This window comes from Aquarana catesbeiana, linkage group LG08 (genome assembly GCF_042186555.1).
Source record: "Aquarana catesbeiana isolate 2022-GZ linkage group LG08, ASM4218655v1, whole genome shotgun sequence".
Classification (NCBI taxonomy): domain Eukaryota; kingdom Metazoa; phylum Chordata; class Amphibia; order Anura; family Ranidae; genus Aquarana; species Aquarana catesbeiana.
This window is the reverse complement of record NC_133331.1, coordinates 307,371,376-307,385,494: the sequence shown is the minus strand read 5'-3', so window position 1 is coordinate 307,385,494 and position 14,119 is coordinate 307,371,376. Positions and strand designations below refer to the sequence as shown.

Genomic DNA, 14,119 nt, shown 5'->3' with positions numbered 1-14,119 from the left:
TTTTGCACGGTGAAAGAACTTATCACCTTAACATCATCTACACCAGTTTTATTTAGGACTTGCATATACATGTAAACAAATTAGTGTAGTGCTCAAAATGGTGAATATAAAAGTAAATGAATAAACCTAAAAGGTGAAATGTCAATTCAACAGGGAACATGAGTGAATGAACAACCCATATATATAAGTGCAAAAAATGATATAAAAAAAACATTAAAAAGTCCACATTCATGTGGAGACACCAAGAGGCGGTTAATCCGAAGAATAAACGACCATAGAAAGTCTCTCTTGACATGTACAGGGAAATTGATAAAATATTGATCCAAAAAGTGCAGTAGAAAGTGATAAGGTTGGCAAGCTTACCAGAGACGATGGACACACGTACTATATAGCAGGTGTGTCAAATAGGGATGAGCCGAACACCCCCCTGTTCGGTTCGCACCAGAACATGCGAACAGGAAAAAAGTTCGTTCGAACATGCGAACACCGTTAAAGTCTATGGGACACGAACATGAATAATCAAAAGTGCTAATTTTCAAGGCTTATATGCAAGTTATTGTCATAAAAAGTGTTTGGGGACCTGGGTCCTGCCCCAGGGGACATGGATCAATGCAAAAAAAAGTTTTAAAAACGGCCGTTTTTTCAGGAGCAGTGATTTTAATAATGCTTAAAGTCAAACAATAAAAGTGTAATATCCCTTTAAATTTCGTACCTGGGGGGTGTCTATAGTGTGCCTGTAAAGGGGCGCATGTTTCCTGTGTTTAGAACAGTCTGACAGCAAAATGACATTTTGAAGGAAAAAACTCATTTAAAACTACCCGCGGCTATTGCATTGCCGACAATACACATAGAAGTTCATTGATAAAAACGGCATGGGAATTCCCCAAAGGGGAACCCCGAACCAAAATTAAAAAAAAAAACTTCCCTGTGGCATTCCCCGTGACGTCACAGGGAAGTCCCGTCAAGTCACCGTGCGTCAGAGGGGGGCGGGGTCACCGGGTGGCCCCGCCCCCCCCCCCCCCCGTTATTTAAGAACTGTCAGACGAGGAGCGCCGTCACACAGCGGGAGCCTCCCTCCATGCCAGCATGGATTGCGGAGCGGCCCGGAGAAGAAAATGAAGAAGAAGAGAAGAAGAGAAGAAAAGAAGAAAAGAAGAAAAGAAGAAGAGAAGAAGAGAAGAGCAGGGGGGGACCCCACGCCGTTTTTTTTTTTTTTTTGGCGCGGGGTTCCCCTTAAAATCCATACCAGACCTGAAGGGTCTGGTATGGAATTTAGGGGGAACCCCACGTCATTTTTTTTTAAAAATTTTGGCCGGGGTTCCCCTTAATATCCATACCAGACCTGAAGGGCCTGGTATGGAATTTAGGGGGACCCCCACGTCATTTTTTTTTTTTAATTTTGGTTCGGGGTTCCCCTTTGGGGAATTCCCATGCCGTTTTTATCAATGAACTTCTATGTGTATTGTCGGCAATGCAATAGCCGCGGGTAGTTTTAAATGAGTTTTTTCCTTCAAAATGTCATTTTGCTGTCAGACTGTTCTAAACACAGGAAACATGCGCCCCTTTACAGGCACACTATAGACACCCCCCAGGTACGAAATTTAAAGGGATATTACACTTTTATTGATTGACTTTAAGTATTATTAAAATCACTGCTCCTGAAAAAACGGCCGTTTTTAAAACTTTTTTTTGCATTGATACATGTCCCCTGGGGCAGGACCCAGGTCCCCAAACACTTTTTATGACAATAACTTGCATATTAGCCTTTAAAATTAGCACTTTTGATTTCTCCCATAGACTTTTAAAGGGTGTTCCGCGGCATTCGAATTTGCCGCGAACACCCCAAATTGTTCGCTGTTCGGTGAACTTGCGAACAACCAATGTTCGAGTCGAACATGAGTTCGACTCGAACTCGAAGCTCATCCCTAGTGTCAAACATTGATGAGGATGAACCTCCATATAATCCACCACAGGAGGATACTGTAAGCAGGATAGGTCCCATCCGATATACCCCAAAGGTTCCCAGTAGCAAGACACAGACTCCTAAACTTGTGGTGAACCGCATCAAATGGTGCCATAATCCATGATGTGCATGAAAAAAGAAAACTGCACATAGTCAGGGCCGGACTGGCCTACCGGGATACCAGGAAATGTCCCGGTAGGCTGCCTGCCCTGGGGCGGCTTTGAACGGCGGCTGCAGCGCTCTCTTCCCTCTGTCCCCGGCGCTCGTATGTCACGGAGCTGGGTCTGTGTGCAAGGTCACGCCCCCTAGATTGGCTCGTGTGATAGTCTTCTAGATGGAACACTGACTGTATCAGTGTTCTGCCTATCACACGAGCCGGTCTAGGGGGCAGGACCTTGCACACAGACCCAGCTCCGTGACATACGAGCGTCGGAGGACAGAGGGAGGAGAGCGCTGTGTATTATCCAGCAAATGGTGAGGCTGACAATAGTGGGCTGCATTGATGGGCAGTGAGGCTGTCGCGATGGGCACCGTGAGGCTGCAATGATGGGCACAGTGAGGCTGCATGGACTGGCACAGAGGCTGAATTGATGGGCACAGTGAGGCTGCATGGACTGGCACATAGGCTGAAATAATGGGCACAGTGAGGCTGCATTTGATGGGCACTGGTGAGGCTGCATTGATCTCTTACCATCTTTAGCATCATGTCCTCATTCTCAAACCATCTCCTGTACCATGCCCGCAGCCTCTGACATCTCCTGTACCATGACCACAGCCTCCGACATCTCCTGTACCATGACCACAGCCTCCGACATCTCCTGTACCGTGACCACAGCCTCTGACATCTCCTGTACCATGCCCGCAGCCTCTGACATCTCCTGTACCATGACCACAGCCTCCGACATCTCCTGTACCATGACCACAGCCTCCGACATCTCCTGTACCGTGACCACAGCCTCTGACATCTCCTGTACCATGCCCACAGCCTCTGACATCTCCTGTACCATGCCCGCAGCCTCTGACATCTCCTGTACCATGCCCGCAGCCTCCGACATCTCCTGTACCATGACCACAGCCTCCGACATCTCCTGTACCGTGACCACAGCCTCTGACATCTCCTGTACCATGCCCACAGCCTCTGACATCTCCTGTACCATGCCCACAGCCTCTGACATCTCCTGTACCATGCCCACAGCCTCTGACATCTCCTGTACCATGACCACAGCCTCCGACATCTCCTGTACCATGACCACAGCCTCCGACATCTCCTGTACCATGACCACAGCCTCCGACATCTCCTGTACCGTGACCACAGCCTCTGACATCTCCTGTACCATGACCACAGCCTCTGACATCTCCTGTACCATGCCCACAGCCTCTGACATCTCCTGTACCATGCCCACAGCCTCCGACATCTCCTGTACCATGCCCACAGCCTCCGACATCTCCTGTACCGTGACCACAGCCTCTGACATCTCCTGTACCATGACCACAGCCTCTGACATCTCCTGTACCATGCCCACAGCCTCTGACATCTCCTGTACCATGACCACAGCCTCTGACATCTCCTGTACCATGCCCACAGCCTCTGACATCTCCTGTACCATGCCCACAGCCTCCGACATCTCCTGTACCATGCCCACAGCCTCCGACATCTCCTGTACCATGCCCACGGCCTCTGACCATCTCTTGTCTTATATCATGTCTGCAGTCTCTGAGGGAGTCTGGAGAGGAGTCAACAGTGGGAGCGCCGCTGGGATGGGGGTCATGGGAGAAGTCAGACTTGTGTGGACTGTGGAGAGGAGACTATAGGAAAACCAGAGCCACAAAGCTGGAGCCGACTGACTAAGCCCTGCACGATGCACCTGAGAGGAGGTCAGTGACAGCTCCGCCAGGCCAGTCTGAGGGGGGTCACTGATGTAAGGGGGGAGTGAATACAACAATGTAAGGGGGGCACTGATATAAAGGTTTCCCCCTTATATCAGTAACCCCCCCTTACCTTAGTGTATTCTTTCTGCGGAAGGTCATCTCTGGTCATCAGAGTCCCCCCACATTTCCAGAGTCCCAGGTGTCCCCCTTGATGATTTCTCCACTTTTACCACTTTTAACTGGAATTTGCGGATATATATATATATATATATATATATATATATATATATATATATATATATATATATATATACCTAGCCCTATGTGCTTTCATATCTGTCTTATCTATATATAATACGCTATTCAAATGTGCTTTAAGATGCATGGTTTTCCTTTTTATGAACAAGAAAATAATGACGTTATGCTGTTGGGCTGGTATAATAATGCTATGGGGCTGATATGACATTTTTTCAGGGCCGGTTTTTATCCCCAGTCCGGCCCTGCACATAGTGTAATACCGTTTGGTATATTTATTGTAAAAACAGGGGGTTTACACTTACAAAAATTCTGGATAAACAAGCTTGTAACATGTAGGTAAGTGTGCAATGATTCCACCACCGTCACCCGATGTGTTTCGTCCTATTGGACATCATCTGGGGCGTCACAAGTTTTCCTGACACCAAGAGAAAAAAGGTGACAGGGGAGGGAGCTCCAGCACACAGCCTGTGATTGACAGCCTCGGCTCTGTTTCTGTGTGAAAGGTGGTGTCCCTTCCTTCCAATCAGCGCTCATTGAGCTCTGCAGAGTGTAACTTCATCTCCCCGCCCCCTGCTTTCTGAAAACTCAGACAAGCTTTATAAATTCCGAACTTCTGAATAGCTCTAGAGGAGAGAGTACTGCAGAGAAACAGAACTTATGTAGGAGGATTTGTTTCATTTCTCTGTATCACCCAAGGCCAGTAACTTCACTGGGTGTATATATAAGGATTTACAACCACTTTTTCTATTTTATTGTACTGTTAGTGTCTAGAAGAAGGTTTGGACCCCTAAACTAAACTTTTCTATTGCACTAAACTGCAAAACAACAAATGTGAACTATATGAATTTGATGGGGTCTATTTATTAACATAAAAAAAATTCCTTATAAATAAATAAAAATATATTAAATGATTGCATTTCATAATTTTTATGGAATACTTAGGTTTCTGTGAGGTATCATTTATACAACCGCAATGACAAGGAGGCCACAATGGAGCAGCTGTTGGAAGTACGGAGGGACAACACAGGCTGCAGTAGTTATATTCCCCACCAGGTGGTGATCTTACTTATTATCCGTGGAACGCAAGGACAGGAAGTGACGTAAGTAAAACAGGAAGTTCCGGGTCAGAGGTGATGAAAGAAAAAAGTAGAGAGGAGACATTACAGGAACTGGCAGTATAGGAGGTAATAAGATATTATTTTATATTTACACCCAGTAACTCCCCCGTCATGTCCGTCCTCTTCCTCCATAGTCACTGTGATGTCTTTTATCTCCATAAGATGCTGATATACAATTATAGAGTATATAGTGTATTGTAATATTAAATAGATACATTATAAATATAGAACCATTTATCCAACTGTCCATCCAGAGCCTCTGGTTTGTAGACCAGATACATCCTAAATATAGAGCCATTTATCCAACTGTCTATCCAGAGCCTCTGGTTTGTAGACCGGATACATCCTAAATATAGAACCATTTATCCAACTGTCTATCCAGAGCCTCTGGTTTATAGACCAGATACATCCTAAATATAGAACCATTTATCCAACTGTCCACCCAGAGCCTCTGGTTTATAGACCAGATACATCCTAAATATAGAACCATTTATTCATCCTTCATGTTAGTGGAGAAATGTTGCTTCCCTTTGTCCCCTCACCATAACCCGATTGGCCTCTGTCTTGTGATCCTGAACACCAATCACAACACAGATTCCCCCAGACCTATTTTGGTGGAGTTGGCTGTCAGGGTGACATCAATGTGTACAGTACATGCCGTGTGCAGGGACACTTATAGGATGGGACTCACAATATAGACATTCCCAGCCACTGTGCACACAGAACAATGTCATGTCTACATTTCCTCCATGGTCAGTAGTATTTAACAAAACACATATTCTCTCCAATCCAATATTTACTAGGTAATAGTTCTGTATAAAGCCCAACTGCAACCATTGTTTTGTTTTTAAACGTAGATGTAGGGGGAGAACATTAAGAACTTTATTGGTTGCTAATTCTCCCCAGGTCAGCTGAATAGCAAGGCAAGGGAAGTCTTCCCAACTGGGACATATAAGGTGTCAGGATGTCACTGTCTATTTCTCCATGGAGGAGTGGGAGTATTTAGAAGGACACAAGGATCTCTACAAGGATATCATGATGGAGAATCAGCCGCCCCTCACATCACAGGGTAAGAGGAGACTTTATTGTAAAGGAGAGAGCAGTACATATGGTATACCTAGATCCCCCATCATCTGATAAACACATAGAAACAATGTATTCAGTCAGTGTGTGTGTTTCCTACAGATGGATCCAGTAATGGGAACCCACCAGAGAGATGTCCCCGTCCTCTGTATTCCTGGGATTCCACACAGGAAGATTGCACCATCTCCCATCATCATCAGGTAGGTGGGACTGAGCAAATAAGAGTTCTAAGCTATGCTATAAAATTCTTCTGTAAACTCTTGTTCCTTTTTTATAAATGTGCTCTATCATTATTGGGTTCAGGGTGAGAAGCTGAATTACATCAAAGTTGAAGTTAAAGAGGAAATTGAAGAGACGTTGGTGAGTGGAGATCAGCAGTTTATCGAAGAAGACGGGCCTTTCTATTCTTGGGATTCCACAAAGGGAGTTTACAAATATACAAATTATGATCAGGTATATAGGAGACTGAGCATGTAGCCCTAAAATGAATTTTAGGATATGAGATGAAATTAGTTTATGTATTCTCTTTTTCCTTTTTTTACATGTATTTTATTATCTTTGGGGCTTAGGGTGAAGAATTGAAAGATATCAAAGTTGAGGAAGAAGAAGACACATTGGTAAGTGGAGATCAGCAGTCTATGGGGGAAGGTGGTCCTCTGTATTCTGTATTCTCCTCTGCATTCAATCTTATCTACTTTGTAGATAAGATTGAGCAGAAAAAACTCAAAAAGTATTCTAAATTTTGAGATGGCATTCTTCTATGTAATTGCTTATTGTTGGGAATTACTTTTTACAGATTTTATCCATTTTACCAGTATTATATGTTTATCATCTTTGGTTTAGGGTGAAGAACTGAACGAAATCAAAGTTGAGATTAAAGAGGAAGAAGAAGAAACATCGGTGAGTGGAGATCAGCAGTCTATGGAGGAGGGGGAGATGATTATGAAAAGTAAACAGGAGGAATCTTCTCTACATATGGACACAAGTAAGTCATAAACAATAAATGGAAAAATAGAGAGACTGTACACCATATGAAAGGTCCATCTCCATTCCTCAATATAACCTCATGTTCCCAACAAATGAGGAGGAGATACTGTACACCATATGAAAGGTCCATCTCCATTCCTCAATATAACGTCATGTTCCCAACAAATGAGGAGGAGATACTGTACACCATAGGAAAGGTCCATCTCTATTCCTCAATATAATGTCATGTTCCCAACAAATGAGAAGGAGATACTGTACACCATATTAAAGGTCCATCTCCATTCCTCAATATAATGTAATGTTCCCAACAATGGGAAGGAGATACTGTACACCATATGAAAGGTCCATCTCCATTCCTCAATATAATGTAATGTTCCCAACAAATGAGGAGGAGATACTGTACACCATATGAAAGGTCCATCTCCATTCCTCAATATAACGTCATGTCCCCAACAAATGAGGAGGAGATACTGTACACCATATGACAGGTCCATCTCCATTCCTCAATATAACGTCATGTTCCCAACAAATGAGGAGGAGATACTGTACACCATATGAAAGGTCCATCTCCATTCCTCAATATAACGTCACGTTCCCAACAAATGAGGAGGAGATACTGTACACCATATGAAAGGTCCATCTCCATTCCTCAATATAATGTAATGTTCCCAACAAATGAGGTGGAGATACTGTACACCATATGAAAGGTCCATCTCCATTCCTCAATATAACGTGATGTTCCCAACAAATGAGGAGGAGATACTGTACACCATATGAAAGGTCCATCTCCATTCCTCAATATAACGTCATGTTCCTAACAAATGAGGAGGAGATACTGTACACCATATGAAAGGTTCATCTCCATTCCTCAATACAACATCATGTTCCCAACAAATGAGGAGGAGATACTGTACACCATATGAAAGGTCCATCTCCATTCCTCAATATAACGTCACATTCCCAACAAATGAGGTCCCATGAGATATTGCAAGACCCTGACAATCACAGGCATGACTCCTAGAGTCAGGAACATGATGGGATTTGTAGCTTCAGCACACCTGGAGGGCCGAGGTTGCCTACCCCTGGTATACACCATATGAAAGGTCCATCTCCATTCCTCAGTATAATATCATGTTCCCAACAAATGAGGAGGAGATACTGTACACCATATGAAAGGTCCATCCCCATTCCTCAAGATAATGTTTAATAACGGACTGCACAAAAAGTGTTAAAGGGCCACACGTTGGGTTCCAAGGCTGTATCGTGTCCTTAGTCCCCAATCAAGAAATGAGGTGGAGGGAGATTCATCTCCATTCTAACAGTAACAATGTCATCAATGCAAAAACAATGTTATCCAGTGTGATTTGGGTGTATTGTTGTATCCTTTGTGGTTTGTATTAATTTTTTTTTTTGATATCGCACCCTGTTCCATTGAGAAACTGTTGAGTCCTTTATTTTAGGGCATGAAGAATACTTAAAACCATTAATTAAAAATGTATTTCCTACAGATGGATGCTTCGTCTTGAATATTTCGGACAGACACCTTATTTTGAATTCTGAAGATCATGACATCAGACAATATTCTCCAGGAGGAAATCCCGTTACTCCAAATATACATCCCAGACCTTCCCAATTGGGGAGATCAATGGATCCCTCTAATCCTGAGGAATCTTCTGATGGATCCCACACCAAGACTATAGGATCTCACAGTACAGATACTTCAATAGATCCTTCTATTCCCCAGAGATCTTTAATCCGTGAAGGAGCTCACACAGGAGAGACCTCATTGTCTGGTTCAGCATGTGGGAAATCAATCTCAGAAAACAGAGCACTTCTTAGACATGAAAAACGTCACACGGAGGATCATACATGTGCAGAGTGTGGGAAAAGTTTCTATCAGAAAGGAAACCTTCTTAAACACCAGAGAAGTCACACGGGAGAGCGTCCTTATTCATGTTCAGAGTGCGGGAAATGTTTCATTCACAAAGTGAGCCTTCTTAAACATGAGCGCAGTCACACAGGGGAGCGTCCTTATTTGTGTTCAGAGTGTGGAAAAGGTTTCAACGATAAGGGCCACCTTCTTAAACACCAGATGATTCACACGGGTGAGCGTCCTCATTTGTGTTCAGAGTGCGGAAAATCTTTCATTCAGAAATGGAACCTTGTGAAACACCAGAGAAGTCACACAGGTGAGCGGCCCTATTCATGTTCAGAGTGCGGGAAATGTTTCACTCAAAAAGGAAACCTCCTTAAACACCAGAGAAGTCACACGGGCGAGCGTCCTTATTCGTGTGCAGCGTGTGAGAAACGTTTCACCACCAAACAAAAACTTCTTAAACACCAGAGATGTCACACGGGGGAGCGTCCTTATTCCTGTTCAGAGTGCGGGAAATGTTTCATTCAGAAAGAAAATCTCCGTAAACACCAGAGGAGTCACACGGGCGAGCGCCCTTATTCGTGCTCAGAGTGTGGGAAATGTTTCACTCAGAAGGGACACTTTGTTAAACACCAAAGAACTCACACAGGCGAGCGTCCTTATCCGTGCTCGGTGTGCGGGAAATGTTTCATTCAGAAAAGCGCACTTGTTACTCACCAGATGATTCACTCGGGCGAGCGCCCTTATTCGTGTTCAGAATGCGAGAAGTGTTTCATTTCGAAAGCAGAACTTGTCAACCACCAGAGGATTCACACAGGAGAGCGCCCCTTTTCGTGTTCGGAGTGCGGGAAATGTTTCATTCGGAAATATGCGCTTGTCACTCACCAGAGGATCCACACGGGGGAGCGTCCTTATTCATGTTCAGAGTGCGATAAATGTTTCAGTAACAGAACTACACTTACTGTACACCAGAAAATTCACATGGGCTAACAAGCTTTTTTTTGGGGTTCACGTTGGCCTAGTGGGAGTGTGACAAAGATGTGCTGAAGTGTTTGGGATGTGATGTGGTAGTTGTGTGCCTACTGGAGTCTAATTCCTAGTAATATGGCCCAACTTGATCCCAGTCTCACACAGGATGGTGGTCACGAAACGGCTCCCCGCCGGTGGTCAGAGCTCGGGAGTAGGCATCCAAGAACACCAATTCACAAGTGTAAGTAGACCAAGGCAAAGGACGCCCCTCAAACCGACCCAATGTAGGTAAAAAATAGGGCTAAAATCTTGTGAGCCACAAATGGGTTAATGCCTCCAATGTGAATAAATGAACCTAATTCAGCTGCACACACTAACCACGTTCCATACCGTGTATATGCCAAAATAAAATAAATATATGTGCATGCGCTAAAGGCTATAAATACGTGAACAAAGAATATAATAAATCTATACAATATTGAAAATTACAAACAGTGTCAAACGCCTGTGAAGAAAGTGACTAAAATCCACAATTGAATATATGAATAAATGGTAACAAGCAACATGCAAAAAAAAAAAAAAATGTGAGAAAGAAAAGAAAAAAATCCTTTAAATAATTAACAAAAATATATAAGTGCTACTTGATAAATAAAGTGTCCGAAACCAATTCATACAAATGAATAGATCTCAGTCCAAACCATTCACAAGAGTGTATAAATCAAAGTGCACAATAGTGTCCAAACAAATAGCAGGCAAACCTCATGCTTGTATTTATGAAAAAGTGCTAAATATTCCTCATGCTCTTCTTAAGAGATGTGCACGTTATGGCATGCTGCAGTGCTCTCCAGTGACCCCCAATGGATAATGCGCTCACCTTAGAGCGTGTGACACAGTGGCTAAACAGTGTCAAAACACGCATTAGAGCCACTCCAGGGCTCACACAGGGTATGCTGGTGATGATCTGTACCTCGCTCAAATGGTGACATATATAAAAGAAAGGAGACTCATAGCATAATACCGCCAGGAATTTATTTGAAAAGCCATAAAAACAATCCCTCCAGGAGGGTACTCACAATGCTTGGGTGCGTCAGTGCACCATCCTATCCAAAGTATGCAATACAGATGAATCCTGTGGTGTGCGGTGCGGTGTACAATCCTCTGCCTGTCTGTGTGTAGAAAGCTCCGTCCTGCCCCTCCCCTACGCGTCTTCGGCACAGGGTATACGTGCCTTCATCTGGGACACAAGTTTCGGACACTTTATTTATCAAGTAGCACTTATATATTTTTGTTAATTATTAAAAGGATTTTTTTCTTTTCTTTCTCACATTTTTTTTTTTTTTTTTTGCATGTTGCTTGTTACCATTTATTCATATATTCAATTGTGGATTTTAGTCACTTTCTTCACAGGCGTTTGACACTGTTTGTAATTTTCAATATTGTATAGATTTATTATATTCTTTGTTCACGTATTTACGACCCAATGTAGGTGACCTCTGTGACCAAGCCCCAGTGGACAGGGTGAAACGCATCAGGGGGGTGGGGCTGGAGCAACGTCAGCTGAGTCCATACACCGTGACTACATTGGGTCGGTTTGAAAGGCATCCTTCCCCTCGGTCTGCTCACACAGACGGTGCCATAGAACTAATCTGTGATAATACACTATATTACCAAAAGTATTGGAACACCTGCCTTTACACGCACATGAACTTTAATGACATCCCAGTCTTAGTCTGTAGGGTTCAACATTGAGTTGGCCCACCCTTTGCAGCTATAACAGTTCAACTCTTCTGGGAAGGCTGTCCACAAGGTTTAGGAGTGTGTCTATGGAAATGTTTGACCATTCTTCCAGAAGTGCATCTGTGTGGTCAGGCACTGATGTTGTATGAGAAGGCCTGGCTCGCAATCTCCACTCTAAGGCCCCTTTCACACTGAGGCGTTTCTAAACTGCCAGTAAAACATTTGAGCGCTTTTGAAGAGCTTTCCATTCATTTCAATGGAGAGGGGCGTTTTTTCACCGCCCTGCCAGCCCACTGCCCCAGTGTGAAAGCGTTCATTGATTTTAATGGAAATAGGTTTTCGTGAGCTATTCAGGCACTTTTTTTTGCGTGAAAGCGCCTGAAAAGCGCCTCAGTGTGAAAGGGGTCTAATTCATCCCAAAGGTGTTCTATCGCAGTGGTCATCAATCCCGTCCTCAGGGCCCACTAACAGGCCAGGTTTGCAAGATAACTGAAATACATCACAGGTGATATAATTTGCTGCTCAGTGATTGCAGCATTCTAGTCTGCATCTCCCCCAAGGTAATACATAAAACCTGGCCTGTTAGTGGGCCCTGAGGACAGGGTTGATGACCACTGTTCTATCAGGTTTAGGTCAGGATTCTGTGCAGGCCAGTCAAGTTCCTCCACCCCAAACTCGCTTATCCATGTCTTTATTGAATTTGCTTTGTGCACTGGTGTGCAGTCATGTTGGAACAGGAAGTGGTCATCCCCAAACTTTACCCACAAAGTTGAGAGCAGGAAATTGTCCAAAATGTCTTGGCATGCTATAGGGTTCCCTATCATCCCTGAGCTGAGTTGCCGGGTCTGTACACCTGCTGTGCCCAATATGAGGGGTTCCCACCATCCCTATGCTGAGTTCTCACAGTGATAGGCTCCATAATTCCCATCATTATCTTCATCAGTGATATGGAGGTCATCATTATCAGTGGCCTATAGAATATGTCAGATGTGTCATGAGATCAGTCCCATGATTGTCCTTGTAAGTGCTGCAAAACTGATTATCTTAGCATGTCTGTAATTTTCCCAGTCATTGCTATGGCCAATATCAGAGGCACTTCTAGCATAAATGACACCCAGGATGGATGTAGAGGTGACCTCGTCACTGTTCTGTACATAACCTGTACAGGAAGCAGAGCTGGGGGAGGGACCCAGCAATCCCCACCCACTACAAACTGGAGGGGCGGAGAAAAGACCAATCACCCTGCCCACGAAGAGAGAGCAGTGGTGACTGGTCTTTATTAGAGGAAGTAAAGTTTCACACTGGATTACTACACAGATCTGGAAGAAATAGACAACTAGCACACCAAGATTCAAAAATACACATGGAGCTCACCATTTAAACATTTCCTATCAACTCTTTATTTTTAACCATATTATTTTTAACTATATTTCTGTGTTTTTATTTATATCCATAATTATGATTTTTTTTGTATGCTTTTTGTATTAGTATATGCAATTTTCTTTGGCCCCAGTCCAAGGAAGACCAGGTGCCCTCATGCAATGAAATCTGGATTAAGCATTGTAGCACTACTGTAATACATTTTTAATGGTTATAATCTCCATGTATGGTTCTTGTCCCTCAATCCTGAAGAAGGGGTGCCCGTTGAAGACCCATGAAAGACACTGGCTATGTTTTAAGGTCTTTTATTTACCAATAAACATATGATTGTTCTACAAGCCCCTTAGATTTCATGTCTTTTAGTTATGACGCTCTCCAACTTTTCCACATCCGAATAGACCCACCTTAAAGTGTTTCTTCTCCCCCGACGAAGGACTTCCTATCCACCCCTCCTCCCACCGCTATCTGATTAGGGCTGTGTTTGTTTTTTAAACAAAGAGGTGCCCCCCCCGCACGTCATTCCCCTAGGCCAACAACGTGCACTGTCCTTCCTTTGGCTATTGGGATATGCACATCATATGTCTCAGTAGGCAAAGCGCTTCATTCACAAAAGAGGAGGGGGGAGCGGGCCTAGCTCTGCATCATCAGGAGGCGTGTTGGCTGAACCAGGAAGATTCGGTGGGCCTCTTGATGATGTCATAGTCAATGTGGTGGCACGGGCCCGAGAGGTGGCAGAGAACTAGAGGATCTCAGCTGGAAATTGCTGGACTTACATAGATCACTGGAGACACGGGTGTCACTGGAGATGCCGGAGTGCACAAGTGTTACAGGGATCAGATATTGGAGTGTAAAGAGGTTACAGGGATCACTGGACACATT

The 14,119-nt window shown here is 43.9% G+C and overlaps 1 protein-coding gene across 1 annotated transcript in view; it reads left to right on the top strand.

Annotated features, from left to right (window-relative positions):
* LOC141106911 (uncharacterized) overlaps positions 1-14,119 on the top strand; it is a 37,204-nt gene that overhangs the window by 13,410 nt on the left and 9,675 nt on the right. Inside the window, 7 exon segments of the mRNA XM_073597841.1 lie at positions 6,128-6,277; positions 6,394-6,491; positions 6,595-6,744; positions 6,861-6,908; positions 7,135-7,276; positions 8,787-10,139; positions 13,349-13,422. Coding sequence (XP_073453942.1) covers positions 6,128-6,277; positions 6,394-6,491; positions 6,595-6,744; positions 6,861-6,908; positions 7,135-7,276; positions 8,787-10,139; positions 13,349-13,422 — 2,015 coding nt within the window.